This window comes from Ambystoma mexicanum, chromosome 1q, assembly GCF_040938575.1.
Source record: "Ambystoma mexicanum isolate Mex_15411 chromosome 1q, UKY_AmexF1_1, whole genome shotgun sequence".
Lineage (NCBI taxonomy): Eukaryota > Metazoa > Chordata > Amphibia > Caudata > Ambystomatidae > Ambystoma > Ambystoma mexicanum.
Window position 1 is genome coordinate 799,232,615 of NC_090922.1, and position 12,332 is coordinate 799,244,946.

The 12,332-nt window shown below is 50.7% G+C and overlaps 1 protein-coding gene across 3 annotated transcripts in view; it reads left to right on the forward strand.

Moving 5' to 3' along the window:
* Positions 1 to 12,332, forward strand: part of ABL2 (ABL proto-oncogene 2, non-receptor tyrosine kinase) — a 537,261-nt gene that overhangs the window by 257,652 nt on the left and 267,277 nt on the right. For all 3 annotated transcript variants that reach the window (XM_069641390.1, XM_069641389.1, XM_069641391.1), the window contains exon 3: positions 917 to 1,212. In XM_069641390.1, coding sequence (XP_069497491.1) covers positions 917 to 1,212 — 296 coding nt within the window. The remainder of the gene's footprint in view (positions 1 to 916; positions 1,213 to 12,332) is intronic.

Sequence of the window (12,332 nt, forward strand, 5' to 3'; positions counted from 1 at the left end):
TAAAGTGGTTTTGTGATCCTTTGCATCTGTAGCATATCCCTTTAATTGGTGACAAAAAAAGGCTTTTCAGCTTCTGTTGAAGTTGCCCTCGCAACACAGAAAACGTGGTTGTCTTGAAACCAGCTTCCTCTGTTCAGTAGCTGTGCCATCTTAAATTCTGATGCCTTATTTGCCCATGACTTCTACTAATTATATATTTAGTGTTAACCTTTCTGTGGGGAAAACAAATGTGTGCATCAGTCCTAGGGCTTCAGCCCTGTAATCTGTTCTTATTGCAAACCATTGTTTTCAGGTTTTACTCTGAAAAGATGATGTGCGCTAGATGTTCTGTTTAATGTACCCCGCTCCCTCTAATATGGAGAGTTGGGTGCATTGTATGATGATAGTTAAGGTGCATGTGTTTTACTTTCTTATGAATTACAGTATTTAACCTTCATGGTTTCGGCAGTACCCTCAAAGTTACTTTATGCATAGGCTGGGACTCTCTGGTGTTCTAGATTCCTTATGGTAACAATCTGTTGGGGCTCCCTCGTTAGTCAATTTGCAGCTCGAATCATGAGTATGTTATGATGACTGTTATTTGACATCCAATGTTGGTCTGCTCTTCACTTACAATTGGATTGCATACATTGTGCTAGAAAAATATTTTGCAGGACTACAGATGAAAATTACCCATGCCTTGACTAGAAATTAGCATCCATTGAGCCTAAGTATATACATGATTGCGTTGACAATGGATGAGTGTGCTTTTCTCAATGTCCATGACAAATGTTTCTGTGAGCAGTACATCCTGTCTGATACTACTAAGGCATTAAGAGGATGAGGACTCGTAAAAGAAAAGGTTCGGGCAGTGTATGTTACTTGTGCATCTAATAACTGTTTTTACTGCTCCTGTTATTTTTTGCAATGCCCACAGGGGAGAAACTCCGAGTTTTGGGTTACAACCAGAATGGGGAGTGGAGTGAAGTGCGTTCCAAGAATGGGCAGGGTTGGGTGCCCAGCAACTACATCACGCCGGTAAACAGTCTGGAGAAGCACTCATGGTACCACGGGCCGGTGTCGCGCAGCGCAGCAGAGTACCTACTAAGTAGCCTGATCAATGGCAGCTTTCTGGTGCGGGAAAGTGAGAGCAGCCCTGGTCAGCTGTCCATTTCACTTCGGTATGAGGGAAGGGTCTACCACTACCGCATCAACACTGCATCAGATGCTAAGGTGAGTGTCTGCCTTGGAACGTCTTGATAGGCTAGTGATGGGCATCGGTACATGATGGGCAATGTGATGAGTAAGACTGCTGCATTATTTAGGCGTGTGGATGAGGTCTTAAATACATTTGAGGTCAACAGACGAGGAAAAAAGCAATGTCACAAACGCACTTATTCCTTAATACGCATATTTTCTTGCTCCGCTTTAGTGTAAATTAGGAAGACATTGTTAGCCACACACACAGTCCTGATTCATGGTAATTATTGTAGACTGTCAGCTTTTAAGTAGTCCATCATCCCTCACTCTTCTGAATGTTCAGCCTCTGGGGTCGAAATTAGGATTGTTGACCAGGAGCAAAAAGCAGCTCCTGGGTATCAGCATCGCCCTTTAAGCAGGAGCTACGTCTGGCGAACCAGGAGCTAGTGCATAGTGCGTGAGATGCAAAATCTTAACTTTTTGTCCATTATATATGATCAAATATGCTTTCATTTTCTCTTGGGTATGTCCTTTATTCTCTTTTAAACGCATTCCCAAACCTACAGGGTATTTCATAGCTATATTTGTATGGCACCACTTGCTTGGGGAGAAGAAACAAGATAAGTTCCCAATTAAGGGACTCACGTCCCCTGCACACTTTCCAATGTCTGGAAAACCAGACATTGGAAAGTGTGCAGGGGACATGAGTTACTTAATTGGGAACTTATCTTGTTTCTTATAACTTTGTGCAACCTAGGTATCAAGGTTGCCTATCTCTCCTCTGCACCTCATATCCATTTTCTATTTTTCCTTAAATTTCCTACTTAGACAATAATCCAATACACTATTACCCACATTAATACGGTGTGCCATATACGTCCAATTTTCTCTTTACCACTTGCTTGGGGAGTCGCAAGTAGCTCCTGGTATCTCTTGCTTTCAAGCTAACCAGGCTCCCCTTGGCTATAACCAGGAGCTAAATAGCTCCCAGCAATGTCACACCCTGCCTTACATGTGCCTTTGAGCCAAAACTCTGTACTTAAGGTAATTCTTGAGAAACCTGAAACATGCAAGTAAAATGTTCCCGTTTTTCAAACAGGGGATCGATCCTTCACTTACCCTTTTCAATATCTGCATCCCTCTTAATTGCCCTTCTTTGTAGCACAGTCTATTCTTGCACCTCTATGCCAAAGAAACTCCGATCTACCTCCAAATTTGAACACACACAACTAGTTGGAAGCTTGTGGGGGGCTGCTTCTCTTGTGATGAGGCTTGACGCCAAATACCCCAACCACTCCCCCATTTGTTGTTTCAGCAGGTCTTCATTCTTGTGCAGCAGTGAAGGAAAGCAAGAAGGCCTTGGAACTACCAAGAATGTCCATGTGCTTGTGTGGTTATCCCTTCACAAGGCATCCAAGTGGGCTGGCTGTGCCCACCTTCTTGGCTTTCCAGTGTCTTCATTCTTGGCGGTGAGACACTGAACGCCTACCAGCTGTCACCACCTATCGCTGTAGTTCAGTATGTAGTGCTTACTGGCTCTGTCGGTATAGTGGAACTTGAGATTGGGACCAGTGCCGTAGAGTTCACCTGGTCGTTGGCATTAGTCAGCAGTTATCTTCTTGCAATTTCAAGCAGGAAAGTGGGGATACTCCCACTCTCACCTACCTATCCCTTCGCCCCCCTGTGAGAGTGTAGGAACCAAGGTGTCCGCTGTCTTAATCACGTCCAAATTGTGTGAAAAGACGAGGGGGTGGAGGCAGCCCTCTCATCACTGCCTGTGTGCGTGGCTGCTCTGGAACTAGGCCAACTTATCTCAGTCCACCGCTTTTTATAATTATTGATCCTCGCCCTATGATTTATTAGTTCTAAAAAGTGATTGAGTCAGTTAAACTCCGGAAGCCTGTGTGCCCTGCATCTGGACCACAGTCAGCATAGATGAGGTAGGAGGAGAGGCAGCAGACACAGGGAAGACACTACAACAGGCCTAGTTGCCAAAGATGGCCGTAAAAAGGGTACCTAGTGAAGCTACGTCGAAAGTCTAATGGCAATAAACCAGAGTCTCATTTGCTTCTTATACCTAGGGCACATGAAGAGGGTTGGTTGGGGAAAAATTACTTGTCTGGGGCCACAGAAGCAAAAATAGTAAGTGCATTTCGGGGGCAGTTCTCCACTTTGGAGGTTACACTAATTCCATCCATTTTTGCATTTATCCCACTGCCATGGGCTTGAACCACACATCTACTGCCCCCCTGATCGCAAAACCTGTTCCTGCTGGGCCTGACTATCGCTGCTTTCGGTATCCCATTATTTCAAAGACCGAAATTATTTCAAAGTAATTTATTTTTAAGCTATTGCGTAGATTTACTTCGAAATACATAAATGCAGTTGTGGTTTAAGGGGTAAAAAGGGAATGGGCAGGGGTTTAGGGGTAGGAATGTTAGTGAAGCTGAAGGGGGACCCATGGAGGGGTGGTCCCTAAAATAAAAACATTAATTAGAAGTACAATTTTGAAGTAATTTATTTCGGCAAAATAACATGGAACCCTGTTTTCTGCCCTTCATGATTACATCTCTTATAAGAGATTACATTCATGGTTTCCCTCCCATGAGCACTTTTCTCTACTGAATTTCTATTGAATCTCCTCCCCTTCTTTCCCCATCTTCTCGCCTTCTTCCCTCCCCCTCAATCCCTTCTCCCCCTCTCTCCCCTTCTTCCCTCCCCCTCAATCCCTTCTCCCCCTCTCTCCCCTTCTTCCCTCCCTCTCTCTTCCCTCCTCGTGGCTGCCTTCTTCCCTCCTCGTGGCTGCCTCCTTCCCTCCTCGTGGCTGCCTCCTTCCCTCCTCGTGGCTGCCTCCTTCCCTCCTCGTGGCTGCCTCCTTCCCTCCTCGTGGCTGCCTCCTTCCCTCCTCGTGGCTGCCTCCTTCCCTCCTCGTGGCTGCCTCCTTCCCTCCTCGTGGCTGCCTCCTTCCCTCCTCGTGGCTGCCTCCTTCCCTCCTCGTGGCTGCCTCCTTCCCTCCTCGTGGCTGCCTCCTTCCCTCCTCGTGGCTGCCTCCTTCCCTCCTCGTGGCTGCCTCCTTCCCTCCTCGTGGCTGCCTCCTTCCCTCCTCGTGGCTGCCTCCTTCCCTCCTCGTGGCTGCCTTCTTCCCTCCTCGTGGCTGCCTTCTTCCCTCCTCGTGGCTGCCTTCTTCCCTCCTCGTGGCTGCCTTCTTCCCTCCTCGTGGCTGCCTTCTTCCCTCCTCGTGGCTGCCTTCTTCCCTCCTCGTGGCTGCCTTCTTCCCTCCTCGTGGCTGCCTTCTTCCCTCCTCGTGGCTGCCTTCTTCCCTCCTCGTGGCTGCCTTCTTCCCTCCTCGCCTCCTCGTCTCTCTTCTTCCCTCCTCGTCTCTCTTCTTCCCTCCTCGTCTCTCTTCTTCCCTCCTCGTCTCTCTTCTTCCCTCCTCGTCTCTCTTCTTCCCTCCTCGTCTCTCTTCTTCCCTCCTCGTCTCTCTTCTTCCCTCCTCGTCTCTCTTCTTCCCTCCTCGTCTCTCTTCTTCCCTCCTCGTCTCTCTTCTTCCCTCCTCGTCTCTCTTCTTCCCTCCTCGTCTCTCTTCTTCCCTCCTCGTCTCTCTTCTTCCCTCCTCGTCTCTCTTCTTCCCTCCTCGTCTCTCTTCTTCCCTCCTCGTCTCTCTTCTTCCCTCCTCGTCATCCTTCTTTCCATCCCCCTTCTTTCCATCCCCCTTCTTTCCATCCCCCTTCTTTCCATCCCCCTTCTTTCCATCCCCCTTCTTTCCATCCCCCTTCTTCCCATCCCCCTTCTTCCCATCCCCCTTCTACCTTCTTCCCATCCCCCATGCTGTGAATATTCCCTGTCGTCAGGCTGGGAATCCTCCGTTTATTTATTCCACTACCTCTAGGAAAGAAAAAACTACATTTTATAGCCTAAAACCCTTTGTTATGGGTGCTTTTGTTCCCAACCAACGGGACCTCGAGTAACCGTAGACTAGGCCCTCCTCTTATCTTCACATTCTAACCGTGTGTCCAGCTGAGGGAGTCCTCTGGTTCAACACTATTGAGGAGTTGCGTTCTAAGGGGATGGAGGGCACACTGTGCCACTTGTGGCATTAAGAATGTTTATGAAGGGAAAAAACACTCAGACTGCATTTACTGTCCCTACCCACATCACACTGGAGAGGGCTGCACTATCTGCAGAGGTCTTAGCTCCAAGACCCTCAAGGATAGACATAGAAGGCTGGTATGCTGGTTAAACAAGGGGAATTATCAGAATACCCCTTTGACGTTGAGTCGAGCAAAAGCATGGCCCTTCCTGCCGTGACCGTGGTAGAGGGAGAGGTCCTAGTCTGAAGAGTGTCTGGGGAAGAAGCATAAAAGATCCCACGGCTACGAGCCGTTGGTGACAGAGAGACCATTGCCCGCGAAACACCAACCATCGATGGGTCGGAAGTAGACGGGAACGGAGCATCACGGCCATAGCTCAAGGTCAGTGAGAGGACAAAACCCATTCCTCAGGGCGTAAGGTCACGTCGACAGCCGCTTCGAAGCCACATAGACACAGCTCTAAAGAGGCCAGCGAGGAGATGAGGATGCGTAAATGACCACCGTCTATGGAGGGGGAGCAGAGGTCAGTGAAACACCAGGCTCTACACTCCACAAAAACTGCGTCAGCGGCATCACAAAAGACACATGGAGCATCGCCTCACATGACTAAGAGCCCCAAGGAACCGTGCTCAAATAATTCGAGGGGATTGTGTCCTCCGACGTATTCCACATATTTGACATTGATTACCACAGCTGTGCTGCTTCGGAAAACATTTTAGGCGTCCTGCGTTGACTATGTCGATACGCTCCTTCGAGGATCCCCTCCGACGGTCGACGTCACCGGATGTTATATGTAGGACGCATGACGCCAGTAGCCTCAGTTCCATTTTTTCCGTGAATGTGTTCGCTTCGAAATCTCGGCGTGCCCCGGTTCTCTTGTTGAATCGGTTCTTCTATTGTTACGAGAAAGATGTCTACGTCTTCTGCTACCCCAAAGTCGGGCTTCAAGAAGTGTCGGGACTGCGGTTCCAAGATGAATTCCGCCAGCAGATGGCGATTTTCGAATCGCAGGGCACCGTTCCGTCCGCGACTTCGAGTGAAGCCGGCAGGGAACGCGCTGGAGCCACCGCTCACACGGCGGTCGGCGTGGTCATCGGGAACCATTGAGGTCCCGATCGGACAAGGATGATCGCCACCGTGCCCGTTCCAGGTTCCGGTCCTGACGCCGTCGAGACCTTTGGAGCCTGTGAGGCCTTCGAAGAAGGCATCAACAGCGACATGTCCGTCGAGGGACTTGCTCGAAGCTCAGGTTCCGAGGAATTCGTCAACGCCATCGGCCCCAAGGCCGTCGAAGGACGCGCTCAGGGCTCCGGCCTCAAAGCCGTTGTCGAAGTCGTCAGCGCCTCGATCGATGTTGACGCCACTCCCATCGGTGCCCTCGACGCCGTTTGAGGAAATATTGCGGAATGTGCCCCCGGAGAGCTGTGGAAGCTCTGAGAAAGGCGCCCAAGTCTGTGCGGCCTATATTTGACCCATACTCTGTTCCTCCTCCCAGGATGAACTTGTTCCAACCCTTGGAGTACATTTCCGAAGTAGAAGAAGGGTCTGATGAAGAGGGGGTTATGCCCCCTGAGGTTCCCGATGACCTGTTGTCTGGTCATAGCCAGTTGGAAGACCTTCATCAATCTTTACATGACGTAAGTGGGCTTGATACCTCCTCGTAGGTTGAGTTTGGCAGGCCTGAGCCTGGTACACATACTGACTCCTCGTACAGGCGCCTCATGTCGAGGGTGACGTAGTATCTGGGGTGGTCTGTTCCATCTGTGGATTTTCTGACCGATATCTTGGACCAAGGTCCACCCACTGACCCGGTGTTGCCATTTCATATGGCCTTACAAAGAAGGGTGACAGCATCTTGGACTGCTCCAGAGAGTCTCCTGGCAGTGAATAAGTTGTTGCCGAAAAAATACCGCCCAGCCAGTGGTGACCCCTGCTGCTTGTCTACGCACCCTACTCCGGAGAGTTTGGTGATGCAGGAGGTTACGGCCCCAGCTAAGCAGTCTGCGTACCCTACAATCCCTCCTGATAGGGACGACAAACGCTTTGATGGTTGGACAAAGAAGGTATTTTCTTCTGGGGGTATGGCTTTAAAGGCAGCCAACTCAGTTTGTGCCCTTGCAAGATTCACCCACACTCTGTGGAATTGTCATTGGCGGCTGAAAATATTCCCTAAGAGGAGGAACGGGATGGTTTTCTTGCCCTCGTTCAGGATGGCAAGGATGCCATGTGTGAAACTGTTCAGTTGGTTTTGGACGTGGAAGACTGTGTCAGCCGGTCCATGGTGGCGAGCACCATGATACGCAGGTTTGCGTGGTTGCGGAAGTCGGGGTTTGCTCCTGATGTACAGTCCCGGTTTCTCAACATGCCCTTTGATGGGGTCCATTTTTTTGCCAGCAAGGCTGACGAGAGCCTTGAGAGGTTGCAGACCTCCAAAGCTGCAGCGAAGTCCTTGAGCGCTGAAGTGCATCAACCTCTGCCTTTTCGGCCTGGGGGACAGCAATGGCAGGGAGTTTCCTTTCGATACAGCTCTTGCTTTGGTAGATCGAGGGGAGCTGTCAGTCAAAGGGGCCACCGTTGGAGTACCACAGGTGGAAAGCAAGGTACTCGAGGTGCCAAAGCCGCTCGGGCAGTTGCCTCCTTGCCCTCAGGCACTGCCGCAGCCGCTTAGTCATGAGTCCATGTTCCATGATTCGCCGGTTGGGGGAAGGCTGGCGCAGCATCTTGTAGAATGGCGTGCGATTACTTCAGAAGTGTGGCTTCTGGAGATCATAGCACACGGCTATTGTCTTCCTTTCCGGCAAAGGCCTCACGACAATCCACCGGGGAAGCTCTTTGAAGCTTCCGGATCCTCTCCTTGCGCAGGAAATCCTATCCCTGCTGCAGAAAGGTGCCATAGAACTGGTACCTGTAGCGGAGAGGAACAAGGGATGGGATTCCCCATATTTTTTTATCCCAAAAAAAGACGGAGGGTTGAGACCCATCATGGACTTGCTTGGTTTGAACAAGCTCCTCAGGAAGGACAAGTTCAAGATGGTTATTCTTTCTCAAGTCCTCCAGGCCCTTCAACGTCAGGATTGGTTGGTGTCTCCCGACCTCAAGGATGCTTACTTTCATGTGCCGATTTATCCCAAGCACAGGAAGTACCTGAGGTTCGCGGTTGGTGACTCGCATTTTCAGTTTCGGTTCCTGCCGTTCGGGTTGACCTCCGCCCCGAGGTTCTTCACCAAGCTGATGGTGGTGGTGGCAGCGCATCTCAGGAAAGGGTGTATTCACGTCTACCCCTACCTGGACAATTGGTTGATCAGGGCGCGCTCTCCCAAGCAAGTCCTGGATCATCTGTACGGCACCTGCCACTCCCTTCACAAGCTGGGCTTCTGCCTCAACTTAAAGAAGTTTCATGTGACACCTACCCAGCGGCCCTAGTACATCGGGGCAGTGCTAGACACATCCCTGGGGCAGTGTCCGCCTCCCCAGGTGAGGGCTCGTCGCATTCTGCAGATGGTGGACAAGTTTCAACATGCCCAGAGTCTCCCGGCGTTGGAGTTCTTGAGATTGCTCGGCCTCTTGGCATCCTGCATTTTACTGGTGCCAGAGGCCAAGCTGCGGATGAGATCTCTGCAGTGGGCACTCAAGATGCAGTGGTCGCAGTTCTCCGGCAGGATGTCGGATCCCGTTCAGATTCCGCCCTCAGTCGCCCAGGACCTTCTGTGGCTGGCCGTCAAACGAAATCTGTTCAAAGGGGCTCCGTTTTGGCAACTGTGGCCGCAGGTGACGATCGTGACGGACACATCCCTCATGGTTTGGGGAGCTCATGCCAACAAGCTGACAGCCAGCAGTCATTGGTCTCCGTTGGAGTCTAGACTCCACATCAATCTGTTAGAGCTGCGGGCTGTCAGGCTAGCCCTGAAGGCTTTTCCGCCGTCTGTGCGGGGGGAAGAATGTCCCGATTATGACGGACAACACAGTGGCCGTGCACTACCTCAACAAAAAGGGGGGGGGGCAGGGTCACTCCCACTGTGCAGAGAAGCGATGCAGCTCTGGGTCTGGGCCATCCAGCAGGAAATTTCGATCTCGGCAGTTCATCTGGCCGGAGATGAAAACCCGGCGGCGGACGCTCTGAGCAGGCAGAGCCCTGTCTCACACGAGTGGGAGCTGGCTCAGGAAGTTCTTTTGGAGATCTTCACCCTTTGGGGAACCCCACAAGTGGATTTCTTCACCACTAGTGTCAACCGGAAGTGCGAGAGATTCTGCTCTCGGGAATTTCTTCCAAGAGGAGCCCTAGGGGACGCGTTCCTGGTGGAGTGGTCCTTCCCACTGCTGTACGCCTTCCCTCCAGTCCCCGTAATTCCACTGGTGTTGCAGAGGTTCGGTTCCCGGATGATCCTCATTGTTCCGGTATGGGCCAGGAGAGCGTGGTACCCGGACCTTCTAGACATGTCCATCTGCCCTCATCGTCGTCTTCCCTACCGAGACGATTTGCTCTCACGGGAGGGGGGTCGAGTTCTCATCCAGAGGTCAAGTCTCTCAGCCTTTATGCTTGGTATCTGAAAGGCTGAGATATAAGGATTGGGACCTCTCTGAAGACGTGATGGAGGAGTTGCTTTCGGCCAGAAGGCCCGCAACGAAATCCCTTTGCCGTTGGAAGAAGTTCTGTGACTGGTGCAGGCTACAGAATGTGGATCCTTTCCAATGTTCCATTACTTTGTTTTTGTCTTTTTTGCTTTTTTTAGCCCACAAGGGCCTGCATGTGGGTACCATTAAGGGTTACCTGGGGGCGCTGTCCATATTTAAGCTCTTGTCTGAGGAATGTTCTTATTTTAAAATCCCTTTGATTTCCCAGTTCCTAAAAGGGCTAACTCATGTGTTTCCACTGTCGCCTTTCCAGATGCCGGGATGGGATTTGAATTTGGTTTTAAAGTTCCTAATGGGAGCTCCGTTTGAGCCCTTGCATTCTTGCCAATTGAGACTATTGTCCTTTTAAAACTGTATTTTTAGTTGCGGTTACTTCCGCACGCAGAGTGAGTGAGTTGCAGGCACTTTCCGCCAAACCACCCTTCACTGTGTTCCATAAGGTCAGGGTTGTCCTTGGGGTACAGCCTTACTTCCGAAGGTTGTCGGAAATCCATCTGAGCCAGAAGGTAATTGTTCTGGCATTCTATCCGCCTCCACATCCTGGTAAGAAAGAGGATAGGCTCCATAGGTTGGACCCTTTTAGAGCTTTGAGTTTCTATCTCTCACGGATGTCCCGGGTCAGAGTGGACAATGGGCTCTTTATTGGTTACGCTGGAAGGCGTTTAGGTCAGGCTGTTTCCAAGCAGACCTTGTCTAGATGGATCATTTTGACGATCTCTGAGTGTTATCGTTTGGCGTCAAAGGATCCTCAGTAGGCATACAGGCTCATTCTACTAGAGGTATGGCTGCCTGCATGGCACTACAGTGGGGTGTTCCGATTCGGAATATTTGCGAAGCAGCCACATGGGCCTCTGTCCATACTTTTGTGAAACATTATTCCCTGGACTCTAACCATGGGCAGGATTTGGCCTTTGGCAAGGCAGTTCTCTATTCTGCAGTTTGATTGGGCATTCCAGAAATTTCTAAATTATTTTCCCACCTCCTTACGTTGGTACTGCTTTGGGAGTCTGTCAAAGATGTGGAATACGTCGGAGGACACAATCCCCCCTTGAAGAACAAGTTACTTTCTTACCTGTTAACGTTCTTTTGATGGGATGTTCCTCCGACGTATTCCACATAGTACCCCTCCCTACCTGCCACGCTACAGAATTTCTTATGCGATTACAGCTTCTGTTTCCGCAAGGCTTTCTGTAGTAATACTGGCAGAAGATTGGTGCCACACGTTCTGGGGGTAAAAAACTACAACTGAAGCTACGGGCGTCGTGCGTCCTACATATAACATCCGGTGACGTCGGGGGAGGTCCTCGAAGGAGCATATTGACGTCATCGACGCCGGACGCCTACGCCGAAAATGTTTTCCAAAGCAGCACAGCTGTGGTAATCAATGTCAAAGATGTGGAATACGTCAGAGGAACATCCCATCGAAAGAACGTTACCAGGTAAGAAAGTAACTTGTTCAACCGTCTCGTTGACGACAGCTCACAAATTGAGCCTGTCGGCAGCGGACACGTCCTCGAAGCATAAAGCCACCACGTCGACGACTTCTCAAAAATCTAGCCCGTCCACGGTGATGCATTGTAATCCTTCCAAAACGAACAAGACCACCTCGTCGACATCTCAAAAGTCGGGTTCGTCCACAACTAAAATAACATAAGTCCCACCGAAATCAGGCTCGTCGACTGAGAAATCAAGCTCGTCAACACAAAAACATATGTTGACGAAGAAGGGCCCTCATGAGACAGAGGCGAACACGCTCCCAGCCCAGAAAAGGAGCAAGGAGGCTCTGTCAAAGGCGCCCTCGACAAAGACCCACCCAATGGCATCGCCCACGGCAACTCCGTCGACGTAGGGGCAACAGCAGCAACCTCCAGAGGAGGGGCAACCGACTGTCTTGGAGGAAAGCTCACAACCAAAGGTCACCCAGGGGTCTCCAATTCAATTTACTGAGATCATGCCAGAGGACATCTTGCAACATCAGGTGCATACCGATTTTGAGGTATAGCACCAACAATCAGACTCGGAACAGTCGGTCATATGGCAGGATGAAATTTCAGCCAAACAGTCTACACCGGGGAGGCATATCCAGCAAGGGAACCCCATAAAGTGGGAAGTTCCCCACTGCACCAACCACAGCAGGAGGTCCCGGGTCCACCCGGGGGGGGGGACTCCTACCAACACACGCATCTCCAACAAGGGGACATAAGGACGATGCTCGTTAATCCACAGGCCCTACTATCCATCCTGGTCTTTCATCCCTACAAAGGGTCATCACCCAGCTTTACGCAGCACTTACAAGACCAGGAGCTCCATCCCTTCCCCAACCCCCCCCTGCCTCCCTTCCGTAGGAGCCCTCTCCCAGACCCAGGTCTGTATTGAGGGAAAGGTTGGCAAAGTCCTAGCCTTCCCGAGCTAGGTCCTCTTCAGGGACAA